We start from the raw sequence: 23,243 nt of genomic DNA, 5'->3' as shown, positions 1-23,243 counted from the left end.
TTTAAATCTATCATTTGTCAGCTGGGTTACCCAAGAACTTACTGAATGTCTCTGTGTTTCATTTTCCTCATGCATAAAATGGGAATAGTAATAGAACATTCCTCATAGTATTCTTGAAAGGATATAATGTCTTAACATTAAATGCAAAGCATTTAAAACAGTTTCTTATTCACAATATGCTCAAAATAGCATCACAGTGTTATTCTATATACATTTCTGTTTAATATAATGCAAGAGTTAATAAAAGGTAGAGGTTGCAAGAGTACAAGATAAGGTAAATGCTAACATTTTTATCTTCTAAGCCAATTATATAAGACCTTTATTGAAAGAGATGTACAAATGAAAATATAGCTATTGACCACTCTGATACTTCACAATTTTGGACAATCTTGGGAACATTTTTAATACAAAGTAAAAATGTTTTTAAAAAGTAAGATTTAGAATTATACATTTTATCCCCCAAAAAAGAAACTTTTAAATTAAATCTGCAATAATAAAAAAGAAAGGCTGCTATCGTTAAAAAGATTTTTGTTTTTTTAAGGTTTTAATTCACTAAAAATGTGTTCATTTTCCAAATTAAAATAGAAACAGAAAAAGAGATACACGCAGTTTCTGGCAGGATGGACATTTGATGTTAGTTGAAGGGGTGATAAATACAAGACTGCACTAAACGAGTCCTTTCTTTTCCTTTCTTCAATTGCTCTTTGGAGAAAACATTAACTTTTGTCCTCTCTATTACATTGTGACTCCTTGCTGTCTTCTACAGAGCCAGGTGGTGGCGCTGTGGTACCATTTGTCAAGATTTTGCTTTAAATCCTCAGTCTTTTCTAACCAATATTGTTTTGTGAAGACACAAACCATCTTTTGAAAAAGAAATTATTTTAAACATGCTTTATTCTTCTCTTTAGTGATAGGTAAGCCAACCATTTAAGTCTTTGAGGTTATTTGAATGTTTACTGCCTTTACAAAGATGTATCTAAAACCTACAAACAGCCTGGCTGGTGTGCTCAGTGGTTGAGCATGGACCTATAAACCAAGAGGTTTCCCCCATCCCAGGTCAGAGAACATGCTGAGTTGCAGACTCAATATCCCGCAGGGGGATGTTTCTATCTCTCTACCTCCCCTTTCTCTCTCTCCAAAATCAATAAAAATATATATACAAAATAAAACCTATAACCATGGTGACTTATAGTGTACTTTCTAAAAGACTGAGAGCAAGTGGTGGTCTTCTGTGTTGTTGTTTTCTTAGTTCATCAATATAAAAATAAAAATAAATGAATATATTTTGTACACTTTATTTTTTAGATATCCATGATTTATATATAAGGTATATAACACCTCAAAACCATTGCCCAAATCACCAGGTTAAAAAATTTAATAAAAATAAAGGCTTTTCTCAGCCAATGGAAATTCAGTTTTAATCCAGTTCTCTCTCTAACCCTCTAAACTTGGGGAGAATGCTTTTTCCTCCTGAAAGATGTTTTGAGGTTAGTTTGGTGATGTCCACACATTCCTGCCTCTAATTAGAACACCCAGCCTTCTCTTACATACTCTGTTGATCTTCTTAAACCACCTTTTCCTAGAAGTCAGGGTTTCATTTTTCTTATACTCCAAACATGAAAACTGAAAATTGAGTTGGTTGATGCAAAATTATGAATTGGGCCATTTTCTTCCCCATCTACATTACTATCAGTATTTTTCTTTCACCTTTGGCCATCCAGAATAAAAATGATGCTGGGTAACCCTACACACCCCTGACCCGCCTTTATTCTGCATAAAGAAAACATCAGGACAACATACATCAGTGCAAATATTGGAACTCTAGGTCCCTCTAGACATATTGCAGGTGAGAAAATGAAACCCAAGAAGGAAGATCCATCAAAAAAAGCCAATATGGGCCCTGCTGGTGTGGCTCAGTAGTTGAGTGTCAACCCAGGAAACAAGAGGTGGAATATCGACACTAATCAGGGCACATACCCAGGTTGCAGGCTCGAATCCCATTGGGGAGAATGCAGGAGGCAGCCAATTGATGATGTTTCTCTCTCATTGATCCTTCTCCCTCCTCTCTCTCTAAACATCAATAAAAGCATTTTTAAAAATAAAAGGCAATATGTAGTCCTGGCCGGGTAGCTTAGAGGCATCGTCTGGATATGCCAAGGTTGTGGGTTCAATCCCCCCAGTCAGAGCACATGCAAGAATCACCAATGAATGTATAAATAAGTGGAACAACAAATCAATGTTCCTCTCTCTCTCTCTCTCTCTCTCTCTCTCTCTCTCTCTCTCTCTCTCAAAAATTAATTTTTAAAAAAGACAATATGCAATGGTAGAATCTATACAACAGGGGCATCTGTGACCCAAGGCGCAGCCTCAGCACCACCCATGTTATCTTGATGAATGAGGGAGGGGAGAGAAATCCCTGATGGTTTATGAGGGCCTCGGCTGGAGGTATCACCTGTTCCTCTGTCCAATGGCACATCTACTGCCCCTGATAGGCCTTTCAAAGCACTGGGCTTCAGCCCTCGCCAGTTTGGCTCAGTGGATAAAGCATCAGCCTACAGACTGAAGGGTCCCGGTTTTGATTCTGGTCAAGGGCACATGCCTGAATTGCGGGCTTGATCCCCAGTAGGGGGCGTGCAGGAGGCAGCCGAGCAATGATTCTCTCTCATCATTGATGTTTCTACCTCTCTCTCCCTCTCCCTTATTCTCTGAAATCAATATATATATATATATGTGGCACTGGGCTTCAGCTTTCATTAACTTTGCCACCTCTTCTAGGTAAATTGTGAAGCAGGGTTTACTCAATTGTGCGCAATCCTCTTTAACTACAATTTTTTCCGGTGGACACTATGTTCTTTTCCAAACAAAACTTTAGTTGATTCCCAATATGCCAAATAAACTAAAGCAGCATTTTATACATGAATTTACTTTATAGCTTAAAATTTATGAAGCTTACTTATTCAAAAAGAAATAAATAATGAAAACGGATGATTGTTCTAGACCAAAGACTGAATATTCACCTTACTTGGGTGTTTTGATGGGCCCACATGCAAAGCAGTGCAGGAAGTCCTCAGTATCGTCAATCGTTCCTTGGAAACTGTGACTAAGCAAAATGATGTATAAGAAAACCAATTTTACCAAGGACTAATAAATATAAAGAATAGTGAAGTTCCTGCAGTATATTTTTGGTCCCAAAACATCAGTAAACTTCTAAATAAAGTTCCCAAATACTTCTAATATTAAACACATGGAAATACATGTGAGCTATACATACGTTTAAGGAAGATGAATAGAAACGAGTGAGATAATTATTTTCCAGCTCAATGTTGCAGCTCAGGGAGCCTTTCCCAGCGGCTATGAGCACAAGGCAAGACCCTGGACATCACAGGGCACTCATACAAACCCACACTCACCCACCTTGGGACAATGTAGACATGCCATTCACGGCCGTGCACATCTTTGGGATGTGTGAGGAAACCGGAGTTTCTGGGAAACATCCACACAGACATTGGGAGAACATGCAAACCCCACACAGACAGTGGCCCCCAGTCAGGAATTGAACTTTTTTCTCATCAACATTATAGCCAAGCAATGTTATTCAAGGACCTTCTGTATAAGAAAATATCTATAACATAGAACTTGAGAGAAAACATTCCTAACCTGCTTTGATGATGCTCTACTTAGCTATGAGACAAAAACAAAATTACACCTGAGAAATTAGATTCTAATCATGAAGGTAAAGATTGATCTATAAGGCACTTTAAAAGCTATTGTTCTAGAAGTATGCCCTGACTTTTTGTTGTTGTTGCCTAATTTCATTTTGAAAGGCAATTTCCAATGCTATTACTAGTATGTGGAGTTTGTCATAAATAAGAGAAGTTTTTTCAACTCACTTCTATGAGAATTCAGATCTTTGTTAAACATGTTTCATTTAGCTATAATTTAACAATGCCTTTTCTCTCTATTTCTGTTGCCCTAGTTCTAATCATCTTCTAAAATTGTAATACTGAGATACACTTAAAAGCAAATTATTTGAGAGGACATCTCCCAAAATTCCACGATGCTACTTAGTACTTTTGTGAACAAGACACGTAACTCAGAAAGATGTTGCTGATGAACAATAAGGTGAGCTGAGCCGGGGAGCTCCAGCAGCCCCAGGGATGGAGGAGAAAGCAGAGGAAATACTAGGAACACCCTCCCTTCCCAGCATGCTCTCCTCTCCCAGTTAGCACATCTTGGCCTCTCCTCTCTAGCTTATAAAATAAAATAAAATAAAATAAAATAAAATAAAATAAAATAAAATAAAATAAGAAACGTAGGTGAGAAGAGGGAAAGTGTCAAGAATCCAGCCTTTCCTCCTGGGCCAGTTCTGGGTTATCTTCCTACACTAAGGTGACCAGACGTCCCGCTTTTGGCGGGACAATCCCGATTTTTAACCATTTGTCCCGCGTCCGGCGTCGTTTTAAAAAAGTCCCGATTTTTGGAAAGAATGCACGACAAGCTAGGGAACGGCGGGAGAATAGGAAGGGAATATTCGGTTTTCGGCGGCCATGTGGCTATTTAGACAGGATATGAGTTTTATATTATTTTTGTAATTTTATAATGTTAAACTTTAATAATAACAAATAATTGTTGAGAACTGATTATCGAGAACTGCTTATCAAAGTTCGCATTGTTGATCAGTTGTTAGAATTCGACCACCATTGTTTGGACTTAATGAACAATGGCATTTTTTGGGATTGGCAACGACGAAAACATTTTGTAACTGTCTCTCAGACGATACACATCGTACTGCGTGCTAGTAAGCTAGTTAAACAAGTGATGTTTTTACAAATCAGCTATTCAGATAATTTAGGTAAGTAATTTATTTATTTATTTCATAAATACATAAATTTTCTTGAATTTAGCAGACAGTACTCGTATTATTTATATTTTATAGTGGCGGCAAAAAGTCTAGCGCCGGCCTTGAAAGTGACACTTACGACTTACGTTACGGCAAATTCATGACATTTTAAACAACGACAGCAATCTACTAAAAAAAAATTCACTCAAATGAGAAATATGCCAAAGAATAAAATAATACTATACATAATTTTTTATTTATTATATTTGTAAATTGTACTTACGTTGAAATTTTAAAAAATATATTACAATACTATTTTTGCATTCTATGAAATTTTTTGTTGCTCCATATAGACCCAATTTTTAATCAAGAACCGCCCCCCCTCCCCCCGTCAATGGTGTCCTGCTTTACCAATGTTAAAATCTGGTCACCTTATCCTAAACAAACTCCTGAGAATTCTCTTTAAAAGATGAAGGCTTTCTTGTCTTTCCCATTTACAAAGACTATGATTTACCTGATTGCAGATTGTCTTGAGGGACACTGAATAAGATGACAGAATATAGTTTGTTTCCATCGTAAATGCTTTCCCAAACTAGACAATCAAACTCCTAGCAGAATCATATCAGTGCGCCCCTAACCCTGAGCATAAACGGTAGGTTCCTTTCGGATGGCAGTGATACGTCTGTGGAGTTTTATTTCCAGGGAGACAGGGCAGCATTTGCTGCTATGCAGACTGAATAATGTTGGAAGCCAACATCATGTCACATTTTGTGTGCACTTTCCAAAGATTAATCCAAGCGTTACAAATGGGACACAGACTGCCATTGTCCCGGGGACACTTTAATAACCCACACCTACAATATTCAACCTGTTGTTTGCATAGGGACAACGTTGGGACACAAAAACCCACCAGAACGACTTGGGGAAAGGAGCCGCGGCGAGGCGGAGACCCAGGCGCCAGGGCACCTCCACATTTCATCTTTCATGGCAAATGAGTCTGTTTGGAGTTTATTTATGCCTGAGGATGGGGGTCGCGCCACTTGCTCGCTTCAAAGCTCTTCGGAGAGCCTGCCTTAAATCTGCTGCGCTAAGTCACTTTCTTCCTCCTGTTGCACTTTCAGCAGGCTTGCCAACTTGCAGATAATTTTTGTTTTGTTTTGCATAATGCAGCTCAAATTAAATAACATGGCCACATGCCCTCAGGATTTAAATTGTGCCTGGCCATTCCTCCCCATCCCCCTCCTCGCCTTCCAATCCCTGGCATCTGTTGTTCTCCTAGGATATTCTTGGAGAGTGGAGGACTCAGGAGAAACTTCAGGATGTGAACATGCGGGAGGAAGATCAGAAGAACTAATAATTTTCATGCTCCCCAATTCCTCATTGTTAAGTACTTCCATAACATTTTTAATTATTATTATCACCTTATTTACTTTGGGAAACAAAATCTAATGGCCTAGTAGATCAGAACTGATAACTAAGTTCCACAGTGAGTTTAAAATATCACTAACATTTTTCATGTAAGAAGACATTTTTTTAGTATAGAGATTCAAATATTTAAGAACACAATGAGCAGAATCATAAATAGTTATGATATATTTAATCCAAAGTATTTTGAACAGTACTAAAGATAATTTTTCTCATAATGCATTGCTATCTTAGGATATAGTAGCACGTCTGTAAAGGAAGGAAACATTCAAAAATGAGAGAAATTTTTGAAGCAAAATACTTTGGGAAACTCATAATAAGGCTAAAAAATTTACAGGAACATCATGAAGGAAAGGATTGTGTATTACTATATAATACGTATCAAAAGGAAATTATATACAATTCCTTATTTTCCACTTTAATGACAGGTTTTCATATGTGAAAAATTACAAGTGACAGAAGAAATAAACTGAAAGCTAATACTGTATCTTTTGCCAAAAAACATACTCCTGCAATTTAAACTTAAACTTGGTACTTATTTAAGTATCACTAAATCCCTAATAACATAACATTTCAAATTTACCTTTAGAGCTTAATTTAAATTATTGTATTTCTTTATAATATTTTTATTATCATTCTTAAAACCAGCAGAGTGATAAAGGTTTCTTCTTCTGTAAATATTACTAATCTTGAGATATGAACATCTGATTTACATGATGCAGTTAAGACTCTTAAAAGCAAGTATATCAACAGCACGTAGTTCGTGTGAAACCCGGGTGTATGTTACTCTGACTTCCTAAGCTTAGTTTGAGGCACTGATTGACAGCTGGATGGGGGGAAGAGTTGAGGGTGTGTGTGGAAGGATCCAAGTTTGTTCTCTCTCAGGGGCTTGCAAGACTGAAATAAAGGTGTCGCCTAAGCCACATTCCTTTCGGGAGCCGGAGGCCTTCCAACTTTACTTGTTGGAGGAACCCAGTTCCTCGAAGTTGCAGGTCGGAGGCCTCTGTTCTCTTGCTGGTTATTATTGGTCAAGGCCACGCCCAGCTCCCACAGGCTGCCCACAGCTCCTTTCCGCTTGGCCATGTCCATAGCTCTCCTAGGCTTCCAACCTCTCCAACCCCTGGCGGGGCCTAGCCCCTTGTAAGGGCTCACCTGACTAGGCCAGGCCCAACCAAATCATCTGATTTTTGCTTAACTGAAATTTAAGTGACTTAGTCACCCAAGCATGGGGGTGATATTCCATCATATTCACAGGTCCTGCCTACACGCAGGGGAAGGGATTGCCGAGAACTCATACAGCAGGTGGGAATTTTGAGGACCCTCTTAGCATTCTCTCTACCACACAGATCATTACAGACAGGGAAACCTTCCTGAAGGACAGAAAGTAAGAGAAAGGGAAGGGAGGTCAGAAAAGGCTGCCCTGGAGACTTGCAGGGCAAAGAACGAGCCTTCATGGGAACGCATTTCAAAAGGGTATTGTGTTGCTCTTCAAACTCAATGTTATTCGTCATTACTAATATAGTAATTATTAGTAATAATTAATTATGTAATATTATAATTCCACTTATATGTCGAAGTACATACTGATTTACATAACAAAGTACATTGCTACTCCTAATGCATATTTTTAAATAGAACGTCTTTCACTAGAAGCTCTGGTTTAGTTCCCCCAGGACAGAGAACTGGGGATGTGTGTGAGCTGTGAGCCCCTGCAGAGAAATGTCTCAATAGCTGTTCGTCCTTGGAAAGATGCATAGAAAGTGCCTTACAAAGTAACAATTACAATTTCATCTTGGTGGTGGCTGTGTTCAGAACCTCTTATGCCATTTGGGGTGGGTTGCTTTTGAAAGACAAATGTATGTTCTGCTTTCTGCAGTTCTCCCTCCTTCCCGACTTCAAGCAGGCACAGAGCTGCTCCGTGTCTCTCTGCCTGGGGATTTTGCAAAGTGGAAAGGAGAGCTTGTAGGGGTACCTCCTGCCTTTGGTGCAAACTTAAAGTAAGCAGAGAGGTAATGTTAGGAGACCTGGAGAGGCAAAGCTGCCAGGGTTGCTCTGAGAGCATTACTAGTAAGAAGGAAGAAGGACAAAAATTTCCCCCAAAATAAGGGGGTGGGGGCAGTGGGTTGGGGAGTGGGAGCTGTCAGTGAAAGGGGATCTTGAGAGGGAGCTCCGTAGTGCAGGCTGCAATCTCCCCCAAATGATCCGAACTGCAAAACAGGAACAGAAGCAGCAAAGCCTTTGGACTTGAAAGGCACATTCCCCTCTTCCTGGGACATGCGTGTCTCATTAGAAAACCAATGTGGACCCAGGACCCCAGGAACTTCCTGGACATAGTGGCAGTGTTCGAGGACCCAGGACCTTGGCACAAACTCCACTGGAGAGCACGTGTGGGGGAGACAGTGAGGAGCCTCCCTAACGACTGTGATTGAATTTGCAGAGTCCAATTTAAATTACACGTGAGTTTGTAGGCCATGCATTGCGCACATGACGTTGACTCCTTATGTATCAGGTGCACCAGGAAACTGCAACAAATTCTGTCCTCATTCAGGAAGCAGAATTGCTCTTAAGTTAGTGACAACTTAGTATAAGTTTGCTCTTAAGTTACTGACAACTTAGTATAAGGTTTGCTAATTCAGATGATTTGAAGCATGCCTATACCTTCGAGACTTGGCTTCCTCTATGGTCTCAGGTGCCACCTCCCACCCTCGGAATGGAGATGGTGTAGAAGAAAGAGAGCTGGACCTGTAAGCCAGAGTCCTGGGTTTATTCATGTGGCAATGGTTTATTAAGCTCTATTTATTATCCAAGCAGGCTGGGCTTACAAAGACAAATAACGCCACTTCCTGCCCTGTATCCCAGAGTGGAGAAAAGGAAGAGAGAGAGAGAGAAGCCGGTTATAAGATGGTATGCACAGTGGTTACTCATTAGGGCTCAGAAATCAGGAGGCCGGAGTTCAAGTCTCAGCTCTTCCACTGCTGGCTTAGCTGTCCGATCTCAGGCAAATCATTTGGTGATCCTAAACGTAATGATCTCATTCGTTAAGTAGTTTTTCCAATTGTAGAATCTATTAATGATTCCTAAATCATGGTTTTGAGAGAGAGTGTTTATGAAATTTTATTATTGTAAATAAGTCTTTGCAATGGAATGTCTTAAGTACTCTGGTATTATATTTATGGACTCTACATGGGTTCCTTCAGTCAACACATCTTTGTTGAGAACCTACTATGTTATTTGATCTGAGTGACCAAAGTCATGTAAGGTCTCCAAGTCTGTCGCTTTTGTAAAGTGAGAGGTTTGGAATAGATGATCTCTAAAATCCTTAAAAATTAGTTGTGAACTCAAGGGGAAACTGTACAGAAGACTAGCCCAATGTTCTTTTGAAAAAGATTGAGATTACATCCACATAGAGCTATTGGAGGGCTGAGGAAATAGAAATACCAGTCAAAGAACAGAAAATATTAAATTGAGCCACGCAGCTACTATTCATTTTTAAAATAAATAATGTTTTAGGAAACTAGCTAACACTAACAATTGAATAATTGAATCATTTCACAATTTCAGTAGTGAAAGAGAAACTATGTGGTTATCTGGAAAAAGTAATCAATAAAAGTAACCAGTCAGTATTATTCGGGTAGATGTGATATCTCAAGTATACCATTTTATTCTTTATGTAATTAAGAATTAAATTTAAAATCAAATTTAATTCAGTCAACTAATTTCTAATCCAATTGCTATGTTTAGTTTCTGTTAAAAAAAGAAAATTATTTGAAAAAATTCATAGGTGTCTGTTTTCCCAAGTGGTTTCTGTAAACCTGGCTGTAATCATGTTCAGTGAGACACTCAAGAAATCGTATAGAGGGGATAAATGGTCTTGGGGAAAATGAAATAAAGTAAAAGGAAATTGTGATGTGAAGAACTAAAAAAAAAAAAATCGAAATCATATTTTAGTCGTCAAATAAATGGAAATATTGCTAAGCATAGAACTCATCGATCTATTTCAAATGGCTAAATTTCTCATAAATTTTACATAGTTTTAAACATTAAAAGCACTAGAGTTGGAGTTAAAATGGGACAAGTGTTTGTCTGATACTTGGCATGCCAAATTCCAATGTCATTTTATAGGTCAAAGGTCACACCAGTGCCAAGAAGAAGGCAGAGGTAGAAAACAACTGAACTATAGCAAGACAAGATTTCTAGCACCACTGTAATACATGCTCTGGCAGTTGCTGGGATGTGGTGTGACAGCAGCCATCCTGTGTAAACTCGGAGCCCTGTGCGCAGCTCCTGCCGAACCTGTGCCTTTCACTGACCTTTATAAACAGAGGCCCAGTGCATGAATTCTTGCACCGGTGGGGTCCCTCAGTGTGGCCTGCAGGGATCAGGCCACAGCAGGCAGCCGGGGAGGAGCCTGAGCCTGGGCCTGGCGCCGCTCCCACTCATCCTGGCCTCGCTGCGCCTGGCCTCCCGATGCTGGTCCTGATCCCCAGATGGGGGAGGTGCGGGCAGCAGGAGTGTCCCCAGGAGAGGCTCGCTCTGCTGCAGCCATGAGCCCAGCATCTGGCACCCATTGGTCAGCTGAGCGGTGCTCCCGCTGTGGGAGCACACTGACCACCAGGGGGCAGCTCCTGCATTGAGTGTCTGTCCCCTGGTGGTCAGTGCGTGTCATAAAAACTGGTCGACCAGTCCCTTAGGCTTTTATGTATATAGATGAGGACATACAGCTGAAAAGAGTGGCAATGTCTGATATGCTCCTGTGAATCTTATTAAATTTAGGATCAAATTGGAAGCATCCGGTTTCTAGAAATACTACGTAATATTATGGAAAGAAACAGGATTCGTTTGTGTTGCATCAGAGAGATAAAAATACTTCCTTTGTACTCTTCTATGGGTATTTGTATTGTATCAAAAATTTGGATTTTATTTAAGTAAAATAACCCTGTTTAACTTTACAGATAGCATTTAAAAGAGTATTGTGAATTCCCAGCCTTTTCTATTACCAAAGAAGTTTTTCTTATGTTATTTATAGATATTTATGCAAATACTCATAAACAGCAACATGGGTACATGTAGAAGGAACTCATGAGGCATTGCAGTTATAAAAGTTATTTTATAGTTATTCCTAATTTCTTAAAATAATCCTCCCATATTATTGTTTGAAAGATGTATTTGACCAATATTTGAATAACTGAATCATTTCAAAAACCGTTTTCTCTCTTTCTTTTAAGCTGTGGATATAAAGACCAAAGTTAAAATGAACTTCAGCAATTAGCTGGTTGATTGGTTATCTAAGCATAAAATGCCTTGGAAAAATGCTGAATGAATTCAGTGAAACCACTAATTATTTTCCTACAAGTTCATAGATAATGTCATTAGCACACACACATAAATAGCACTCAAGTCATTTACTAAACTGAATCTACTTGTATTGAAGAAACTCAACTGTTTTCTGGTTAAATTTCTATTTTTTCTGTATCTATTTTTCAGTGAGTGACATGCTATTTTTCAGTAGGCCTAGCAATACACAAACATGAGAGTAAACTCACCTATTTATATAAAAATAGACAATACACCTAATTAATATAGATTTCTTTTCTAAATCAATCAAACAAACCAGATAAATATCAAATTTCTAGTAGTTTGCTCTTTCAACTGTTTTGGTTTTTTAAAAGTTTTCTTCATGAGACCTGTATAAAAATTGAATATAACTATTATTTGAACATCTTAAGGGGATAAGTTTGTGTGTGTATAAACTTAAACGACACTTTTTCCTTATTTTCTGTTTTTTATTTTCAGTTTCAAGTTCTAATTCAGTGACATAGTCCTGAAAGATTTGCCTCATAAAGTACAATATGTGAGTAAACAGATATTTTAAATAAAACATAACACTACTTTATTAAATTTTCTAATTTTAGAAAATAGAAATACTGATATAAGATATAAAATAATTAACTCCTCCTTCGATGTAGACTTTCTATTAGATAGTGGCTTCTAACAGCAGCTTTGCATAGTTACAGCAGCATTTCCCTCAACTTTATAAACAAGTAAGTGGTTAAAGCTCTGCACTGTCTCACATCATTTTAGTGCACCACTGAGAACCACGTACCATGAAAATCTCAGCTATGCTGATGCCATAACTGCAGTGAGACAGAAACAAATACATTTATAATTACAGTGGAAATTTGACTAAACTAACAAATCTATAAATGCATGTAGACCTATCTCAGGTTAAATTGCTGTCATGGGCTCAATCCAGGTTAAAAATCTCACCAGCTGCCTGTTTTGCAATTAACTTTTATTATACATTTTCTTTAAAATCATATATTGAAACTATATTGCATGTTTGTTCCCCTGTTATGTGTTTTGATACTTTTTTTAAAAAAAAGAAAGAACGCCAGCTTCTGGGCCTGAACCTTTCTGGCTACTGCAAAGTGGCTGCTTCAGACCTGTGCGCTTATGTTTCCGATTCCTGGGAAGTTGGCTTTGCCACAGGGCGTGCCCTGAAACACATCAAAAGAACCAAGTTCTACAAAAGAAAAAAGAAACTCAAGTAGCTTGAACATACAAAGAGGGAGAAAGAGATGAGAAAGGGGCCAGGCAGAGTGCTGAATACAAAATGAGTTCAACCAACCCCAGGAGCTCTTCATCACTTACATTTATCTTATTCTGGAGAGCAGCGTCAAAACCAGCCCTGACATAAACCACCCACTGCCATTGACTTTGACTCCGTGTGTGTGTGTGTGTGTGTGTGTGTGTGTGTGTGTGTGTGTGTGATGTGCATTACACATAAAAAGAAGCAGATTTCATGAGGTATCACTGTTACCTCACAAGAATTAAAGAAAAAAAACACAAGTTAACAAAGTACCAAGCAAATAAAGTTAGCATGTTTTCACTTAACTAATCTGTAGTGTTTATATAGAAGCCTTCTAACTGTGCACTGCTTTAACCTCTTTGCTGCAGTATTTGTATTGTACCTCCTGTACTCGCTATCATAAAGCATGCGAGATTTTCCACTTCCACTTGCAATGTTTGTACATCTTTAATATTTCAGGATCGAAAGTCATGATCAAAATTTCTGCAACAAGATAGAATCTATGTGATAAATTTAAAATAATTGAAAATGTAAATGGCCCAAAATACTGAAAGAATAAATGGAAATATTTTCTGATATATACTAATTCCATCTTTGATATCAATGCCCCCAAATTCTGACTCTCTGTGTTCCTTAAAGGTATTCCAATTGATAAGTCCCTTCCAACAAATTTTACCATACCACTGAGTCTTGAATGTCTGCACAAATTTTCTAGAGATAAAAAATATAATGTCAGGTCTGACTTCACTGTAGTCCAGCAGTGGAATTTTGGTGGTGTGAGGTACGTAAATTAACAGTGAATGGGAAGAGGTGAACTTGCAGAGAGGGAGAGAGAGAGAGAGAGAGAGAGAGAGAGAGAGAGAGAGAGAGACTTTTCTTATTAGCAAGATTTAGAAACACTACACAAAACGTCAGTACAATTTTTTGTTATATAAAATGACTGTTATAAATAGTATGTGCTAGATTGTTTCCAATGCATAGGAATCTATAATCTAATGTGATATTGATTTCCTAACAGATCTATTAAACAGTAGTGTGTATCTACCAATACTGTGATATTTATTTTACTTTGTGATCACCTAATTTCTGCTTTACTCTGTTTGTGTTATTTGTGTGTCTCTGGACTGCTGGTGCACCATTCATTATAATATAATAATTATCATGTGTTGCTTTTATTAATTGCTATTTAATATAAAAACGAAACTTTTTTTTAAAGAAAAAGAGTTTGCAAAAGGTCAGAAGCACGTTTAGGTGAGCGGTCAGGTTTTGATAGTCGGCTATGCCACGCACGGCTCTGACAGTCTCACTTGGACAAAGGGTTTCAGTCAGCCGCAGTCCGGGTGAAAGGTAGGATCTCTGGGCCCTGTTTCCATACAGCGGAACATGCTGCCATTTCTACAGTGACCTTTTAAACTCACTCCTGGACTTTCCCTCTGTTTCAGTTTTTTTCCATTTTCTTAAGCAAATAAAATCATTAACAATCTCAAACAACTGAGACAATCACGTGCTACTCAGACACATCAGTAAAACATCAAAATAAAGTCATATGATTTCACTCAACTCTCCATTATGAATTATCCAGCAAGCCTGTCTTCAGAGAGAGCATGCGCGAGAGAAAGAGAAACAGAAGTGCTAAAGAAAAACCAATGAGTTGCAATTCTGAATGTTGGTAGTCCTGGTTCACATTTTTTTCTGTCATCAAAGTCAGCCCCTTTTCAAATAGGCCACACAAACTCACGGTTTACTTTTTTTTATGTGGTTGCATTTTTTTTTTTTTGGCACAATTTGTTTGTGATTAGCATTCAAACCACCGCAGTGTAAATGCAACAAGGGGGAAAGCAGACAGAAGATTTTTCTAAAGATTAAAAACAACATTACAAAAATAAAATAAAGTAAAATAAAACACTACACCCACCAGGCTGCATCCAGTCTCCAGAGGTTGTGTGTGATGTTTCCAGGATGAACAGCCCCTAGAGCCTCAGTGATTTGGTCAAAGAGAAAATGAAGAAAAGCACATCTTTGTGTGGCCCTCGGAATCCTGCAGGTCAAATAATTCCCTCTAACTGTAGGCTTTACAAGCCGGACGGTCAGTCTCTGCCTCCCGCAGCAGCCCTGGAAGTCACGGTATCCTTAGGAGGCAGCAGCTGCTGACCTTGGGGCAACAACCCCAGGCCCCTGTCTTGGGTATGACCTCACTAGACGTTTCCTGCTCCCTAAGGTGTCCTGTCCTCACAGAGGAAGTCGCCCTCCACGTGACTGATGGACCTATAGTTTAACCAATATATTAATTAATACACCATTTGGAAAGCTCATCATTTATTCAATCAAGCTCTAAGCTGTTGAAGATAGAATGTTAGTGTTTTCCAACGATCATCTCACAATTCAAGTCCAAAACATATCTTTTTTCTTCTACTGTTTCTATCTGTAAAAAAAACAAACATCCATCCCATCTCCAGAGGTGACTGAGCTCTGAGGAGGAATGGACTCTGCTAATTACTAGCAGGGTGACTCTGAAAATTTTCTGAACTTCTCCAGCCCATTTCCTTATCAGTAAAATAAAAATGATAGATTCCACCTCATAGAATTACTGTGGGGAATGAATGAGATTGAATTAGAGACTAAACCAAAGTGCCTGATACAACCTTTAACAATCACTCAATAAATTTTAGCTATTATTAAATTTAAGGGGAAAAAAAAAAACCCTTTCACTCTTCCCTACTCTTCTTCGTGCCTTTGTTTTGGACCCTACCTCCTTGTCACCAGATTGCTTTCACAATAATTTCAATGATCACCTGGTTGCTTTATTTCTTCAGTCCAACCTATTCATCACTGCCAGTTTGATTTTTCATAAATAATGCTTTCTGTCTACTGCTGTTATAGAAATTTTTATTTCCTCTTTCCTACTCCTCTGCCTAGTTTTCAAGGGCCTACACCTTCTAATTCTGCTCATTATTCCCTGATGCAAAATCCAATTTGTTGCACCATTTCCTGCCATATAATTTTCACTAATTCCCTTACATAGTTAATAAATATTTATTAAGGGCCTACCATGGACAAGATGATAGGGATGCAAATATATTCCTCCCAAGGATATAAAAATAATAAAATATTATTCTCCCTGCCATCAATGAGACTATCACAGACAATAAACAATTAATTAACTCATGGTAATTTACCAGGTAAGAACTCTAAAGAAGTATAGGATAAATAAGAGAAAACTATACTTCTGGAACATTCTGTCCCTGGGTGGGAAGGCTTCAAGATATTAGAAGTATTAGAAGTAAATGATTACAATGTAACAAGGTATTGTTTGCCGCACTTCTTCCTGCTTTTAAGAGCCATAGGACCCTAAGAGTTTGTGTATTCTTGCCCTTAATTAAAATTGCCCACAACCTGTCAAAAGTCCAGCCATCCCTACAAAATGAGTCCCACCTTCTCCATGATTTCTTCCTTCATTATTCCAATACTTGATTTTCCTCTCTAGAACTACCAAATCTACTTGTCTTCATTATTTAACTTAGTGCTAGGTTATATGCAGTGTTTAGGTATTGTTGTTTGTTGGTGGTGGTTTTTTGTTTTTTGTTTTTTTTGTAATAGATTTATCTCCCTAACTAGATTATGATCCTATTAAAGGCAGAATTCATGTCTTATAAAAGTGCATTTTCTATTTTCCAAAGAACCAAGCTTAATTCTAAGACAACTGTAGTAATAAATAATTACTAATTGGTTAATTTGTTTATTTTTATAGGGAAAATATCTATTTTTAGAAATGAATATTTTTTTCACCTTACTTGCTAGTCCAGCATTCCCTAAAATTTGTTCTATGTAGCACCAATTCTACAAGATGCTAATGAATATTACTCAAAACCTTAACTCCATGTTGAAATGTTGGTGACATATTGAGTTCAACACAGTTAAATAAGATTATTTACTATAAGACTTCCCAGAGCCTTTAAAACTTAAATAACTTAAGTCTTCAAGAGAGGTAGATATTACACAGCGTTTCCCAAATCTGCTTACTGATAAAACCCATTTCTTGGAATTAGTGTTCACATAGCTCACTTTGTGAAATCCTGATGTCTTCTTAAGTCTTTGAAGCTAATTGCTATTTTTAGCTCAGTCAAACCATTTGCCTTGCTGACATATGATTAATTAATTCAATTAACTGGTAAGTGCTATCAATCTACTAACACTATTAAAAACTCTTAATCCTCTCTAATTCTATAACACTAGCAAAGTTTTTGATAAGCATAAAACCAGGGTACAAATTCTCCCCAAAAGGACATGGAGGCAAGAATCACTCTGATCCCTTCTGAAGCTGGACAAAATTAAGCTTCGTGATGCGTACCCAGGTTCAAGGCTCCTGCCATTGATCTAAGTGTTTCTGATTCTATTATTTATGGCTGAATCATGAGGACTACCCCTTAGGCTTCAAGAACAGAGAAGTTCCTTAGTTAAGAGCACATATTTAGATGAGTAAGTTAGAATGCATTTAATAATATCAAATTTAATTAATGATTACAACTTTAGTAGGATTTATATATTTATCATTAACTATTAGTGCTTTAAAGCCCATGCATGGTCTAAAACTAATTACTTAAAGTCAAGATCTGAGATTTAAGAACTAAGGAAACAGACTCCAAAATATTGTACGTGACTGATGTCAAGACCAACTTTGATAGAATGCTCCACTAACTCTCCATGTGAGGGCGATGCTGACTTTATTTTCTGGTGAAGAAATCTAAGGCCTCATCTACTGTAAACTATCAATGTATCCTAATCCAGACCTGGCTGAACTCAAAGGCTCCCCCCGGAACAGGTTCTAGGGAACCAGCAGCCAATATGCTCTGCTTTCTCATGGCTGCCTGGGGTCCAGAAAACCTAGGAAGCCCTACATGGTAGGTGTGCAACAGTTGTCATCACACTTCACTTTGTTTAAAAAGGCCCCTTAAAGTGGAGTCAAAGCCTTGTAAGTAATGATAGGACCATGGAAAGCCAAATATTGTCTGACATCAACCTTGATATAACCTTATACTTTCTTTTCCCACAGGCTTCCTCCCTGCCGAATGAAACTACAACGTCTGAAAGAAGGAATTCTTGGCCTTTAAGACCATGTTTGAAACTTGGCACCATTACCTGGAGAAGCCAGGCATCCAGTCATGGCCTGCACCAATCATCACAAGTGGGAGGACCTCTGGATGACCCATAACCTCAACCAGCACCAGAGCTGCTGATCTCTTTCCTGCTATTGATTTCAGGACCCACTAACTAGATCCTGAGCACCCAAAACTGGTGAGCTGATGTATTATATCCTAAGTTCTTAAAATTCTTACTCACCAGATCGTGACACCCAAAATCTTGGCTGTAATCCACCCATAGAAGAGCAACATCAGGACTGCTGCTTTCAGCCACCGGTCCTGGGTATCACTGGAGCCAGCCTATTAGCCTTGGAGGGACGGCCTAGTGGATGTCTTGCCTTTATGTTCTGGTCAGGTGCATTCACGCTGCACCGCAACAGCTTTGTCCTCCAGCTTCTACCTGTTCAAGGCTTACCACAGTCTCAACTATGAGTCTTGGGACTTCTGATGGCTAAAAAGATGTGGAGGACCAGGGAGAATGTGCCTTGGCAGAACTGAACCAGAAAAAGACAGAGGCCTCTTCCCAACCCTTTTTGGATCACTGGTGATTGTGATTAATCATCTTTGGAGAATTTTATCATGGAGCTCTCTACATATTACTAAAAAACATTATCTTCATATTTACCAAAATCATCCACTTTTCTCCTTGCCAATGGACATTCCCTTTACCCCCAATGATTTTCAAATACCTACATTTTGCACGGATCCCTGACTAAGGTAGAGCCACCAGTTTGAATCCACATTGAGTAAATTTGTCATTGTAAACAAAGATCACTTGAATCATGAGATTACACCCTGGAATAGCAGTGCCTGTGTATACTACCCCCCCACCAAAATAACTTGAGTGTTCCTTATACCCAGCTTCACATTCATCTATAATACCTCTTCCATGCAAATCAATTTCTTACAAGTAAAATATGGAAGCATTCCATGAAACATCCCAACTCCTTGAGAATTCAACCAGTTTTTGTTGAGGCCATATTACGTGCCCAGCACTGTATTAAATTCTGAGAACATAATGATGAATAAGTCACAGTGCTTGCCCCTAAAAATTTTGTATTCCAACATGGAAGTCATACAATTAAACAGTGTGATAAGTGCTACAGCATTGTAATGATGGCCACAAGAATTCCCTCATCTCTGGAGCTCCTAATTGTCCAGGCTGACTCACAGATGATCTTCTAAAATGCCAAAGCAACCCACAGGCAGCAAGCCCAGGGGAACCCCTGCGAGTGGTGATCCCATGGATTCTGGTTACTAATATATTATTTTTAAACCACCTGACTTTTAAGCAAGCTAGATGCTCACTTACTAAGCGCCTTCCCCGTTATGGCATCAAACTGGTAGCCCTCAGGTTGTAGTTGCTGAAAGGTGGAATCAAGCTGTGAAGTTGGAAGACATGGCTTCAAGTTTGAGTCCTGGCACTTATCATGACTATGGGCACATCACTTAAGATCTCTAGTCTTTGGTGTCTTTCTTTGCAAAATAAAAATGAAAACATTATATACTATACCTACCTCACAGGGTTGTTGTGAGAGTCACGTGAAAATGTATGTGAAAGCACTATGTAACTTTGTTATTTTTCAATCACTCCCTTTTTCCCTACCAGATACAATACTATAATTTACCAGGAGGATATACTCGTAACCCCGAATGGTACAAAGAAGATTAAGTACATGCATTCCTGGGTATCTGGCTTTAGAAGGGGAATCATAATGCCTCAAAAATGACAAGGATATAATCCAGAGGACCAAATGCCATGCAGACATTCCATCATTAACACACCATTAGAGCCAGACACCAGTCAGCCCTCTTGGTGGGAAGTTTGCTCCAGGGCCCATTGTAGAGAACCCACTCTGGGCCCCAGAAAACTAACCAGATAGTAATGATTGAAGGAGTTACCTGGGCTCTGGAATCACCAGCCACTCCAAGAGAGTGCATGCCTCCCATGGTAGAGCAAGACTTGGTTAAAGGAGACACTGGCCCAATTAACAAAAACACAAGCCACTCTGACTGCCTGACCTGTGATAGTTGGGCTGGCAAGGGAAACTCTTAGACATTCATTTAAAGCAAAGACTTGGTGACACATTTCTTCTTTAAGCACATTTGGTGATGCTCAGGTCAACCTGGCTCTTGCCTTTCTGATTTTGACTTGTCGAGTCCCTGTCTGTCCAACAGACCTGTGATAAGATGTGTTCCCAGCTTACAAGTCTTACACACAAAACACACACACACACACACACACACACACACACCCCACTGAGGAATCCACATGGCAAAGCTCCAGCCTGATCTTCCATTTTTGGTAATTCACAATGAATTCTGGATTGGCTGGTCTCATTTGAGTTCAATCTCACTAGAGCACTCTATCCCAGGTTGGAACACTAACTCTCAGACCATGGTAGAAGTTTAAGTAGAGTTCCTATGGGGTCATTGACATCCAGTGATCATTTATGGGGAAACACACACACACACACACACACACACACACACACACACACACACACGATTTTGTCTTTCTACTTAGAATACACCAGCTTTTTCAAAACTAAGAGCATATTATTATGGACCTTCAGGAATAGCATAAAGGTTCTATAAAAGATCTCCTGAGTGAAGAGAATGATGATTATGTAGCAAAAGATCAGACAAAATTGGCATCCCACGAGTTTTGGAATAAGATCTTAAGCCTAAATAGAAGATTGCAACTATAATTCATTCCTCAGGTTCCTAGCGCAAAGAAAGAGGTTTATAGGAAAAATATTGACTTAATGCTTATATCAGTTTTTAAAATATTTTTAACTGAAATGGAAAATAATCCACAATCTCCTTTTTGCTTAATGTCAGAATAGCTGAACCTAATATACCAACTCCGTGAACGGAGAAATTCCCAAAACATTTCTTAAGGCTATGATATTAACTTTTCATTTTAATACACTTTAAAAATAAAAAAGTAAAAAACAGTCTTACAGTTTACAGTCATCACTTGCTGTGGGAAGGGAGCCAGAGAGACTCAGAGTACCAGCCACCCACGGTCAGAGGCACTGAGCCAAGGGACCCAGCAAAGAGCAGGCCCAGCCAGGAAGAAAAGCTGTTGCTGAAATGACAGGCCAAGCATATGAAATAAGATGATCTTCAGGTCATGGTAGCTAAAAAGGAGGAACGGACTGATCCAAGTTGGGAAACAGATTAAGACGTTGGAGTAGGTATCAGGATGAACAGAGCTGGGCAGGAGCTGGATCACCTAGGAGCACATGATGTTTGCTTTACAAGTAGCCTTTCCTGTGTGCTGTCACATCACATCCTCGTTTCTTTTTCAGAAGTATTGCTGATGTCACTTACACAGCCAGCCCAAAATAGAAAACCCTTTCTTACCCACAGACATGCCTTTTTATTATCTTGGTTGATATAGTTTTCTTTTTTTCAGAGATTTTTAATTTTTTTCATAATTTTTTGGTAAATTATTTTATCAATAAAAATTTGTCAATAAATTCTTTTCCTGGTTGAATTCTAATTCCTTCTTTGGTGATTACAAATTGATAATAAAAATTAATTACTTTAATTCATAGTTTGTCTGCCAATGTAATCCCAGGGCTACACAACAGGGAAAAGATAACTCTTCTCATAGATTACATATAAGTGAGCTAGAAGTTATTACTATAGTCAAACACCAGGCAAGGAGAGCCAAGGGGATGTTTGACAGTGACATACAGTGAATATTCCATTTTAGCCTCAATCTGCAAATTGTACCTCTTTCCAAAAGTCAGAGGTGATCAACTCTCCCACTGCTACATCAGGACGAAAAGACTGCAGAGTGAAAGACAGACCACAGGATAGAAAAGAATAATGCAGGCAGCATTTTGCAGAAAGAGGTAGCTGAATGCAAAGACCAGCCTCTTCACATAGCTGGCAGGAGTGCCAGGCTTTTCACAGAGTTCACATTAGAAGTTCCAGCAATAGATGGAACTGGGCCAGTACACACAATGGTGGGGAGAGTGAGGGAGCTTCTGAATTGAAAGACTGAACTCTGCACACTTTCAAACAGACTGAGAACTCTACTATTGGCAACAAGGACTGATCTTTTTTTTTAAGTGATTGTTCTTACTGAACCTGGGAAGGCATGAGTAAGTGTGGGAAATAAAGGAAGTCAGTGGATTGTAGCCCTTGGGTTAAGAATGAAGAAGATACTCTAAGTGGTCCCAAGACAGACAGATCCACCAGCTCCCTCTCAGGAGAGATGGAAGTCACTAACAGAGGAATATTGCTGTGTGTTCTTTCCAATATGCTGTATATATAGTTACGCTTCAATTAACTGCCTAGTAAATTGCAACTGTTTTCTATCTTTTGTGTGAGTTCAGTTTTTCTCTATCAGATCTTCTTATGGTCTTTATAAAGTCCAAAAATTATAAAGAACTGTTCAATGTTAATAGAGCACCTGTTAGTATCTGAATCAGATACTGATGGTTACTATCAACATTCTAGAATGACCAACCCAAATAAACTGAATATATACAAATTACCCTCAAGAAGATGAGTATAGCAGCCCCTACTATAAATATAATCCCGAATTTCCCATCTTTACTTCCCACAAACAAAACCAAATGTCTGTAAGCTAAAAATCTACACAGAGAATATTATGGTTTTACTAGATCAAATGTTGCAGCAACTAAACCAATCTTTGAGAAAACGAATAAAACAAAATTCAACTTGAAGGTATTCTTTCTTTCAATTTATGTTGATTGAGTGCCATCCATGTCCCAGACACTGTGTTAAACAATGGACATAACATAGTGAGCAACATCCTGGAGGTCACACTCTGGAGTCAGAGAAAGACACTAAACAAATAATTATACCAATGGATGTGTAATTACCCACTGAGATTAATTCCCTCAAGGAAAGGAATAAGAAAAAAGTGGAGAGTGTATAACAAGGAAACGAACCTGGTTTTACTTAGATCTTACAGGGCTTACCGGAAGAAGTAAAAAGCTTAAGCTAACAGTGAGTACAAGTTTGGGGAAGAGAGATGGGGACTATACAGACCATTCCATTCAGAGAGATTAACCATCATCCTTCAGTAAGAGAAAGCAAAGCTCATCTGAGACTGAGATGCTAACGTGGCTGAATGAACTGAAAACCGGTCCAAGCGGGCCCTGAAAGCAAAGGTAAGAAGGAACCAACCCAGGCAGAGTCTTAGAGGCCTAAATGACTAAGGAACACAGTCTTCAGCCTAAAGGAAACCAAGAAGCCAAATTTA

At 38.6% G+C, this 23,243-nt stretch overlaps 1 protein-coding gene across 1 annotated transcript in view; it reads left to right on the top strand.

The window, feature by feature from the left end:
- The window catches only part of GRID2 (glutamate ionotropic receptor delta type subunit 2), a gene marked incomplete at its 3' end in the record, with an annotated part of 1,404,804 nt that extends 1,386,654 nt beyond the window's left edge, over nucleotides 1–18,150 (top strand). Inside the window, exon 16 of the mRNA XM_079766351.1 lies at nucleotides 17,905–18,150. Coding sequence (XP_079622477.1) covers nucleotides 17,905–18,063 — 159 coding nt within the window. The remainder of the gene's footprint in view (nucleotides 1–17,904) is intronic.
- Between the last annotated feature and the right edge of the window lie 5,093 nt (nucleotides 18,151–23,243).

Source organism: Cnephaeus nilssonii, assembly GCF_951640355.1.
Source record: "Cnephaeus nilssonii genome assembly, chromosome: 1".
Lineage (NCBI taxonomy): Eukaryota > Metazoa > Chordata > Mammalia > Chiroptera > Vespertilionidae > Cnephaeus > Cnephaeus nilssonii.
Note: the sequence above shows the minus strand (reverse complement) of the source record. Positions and strands in the feature narration are given on the sequence as shown.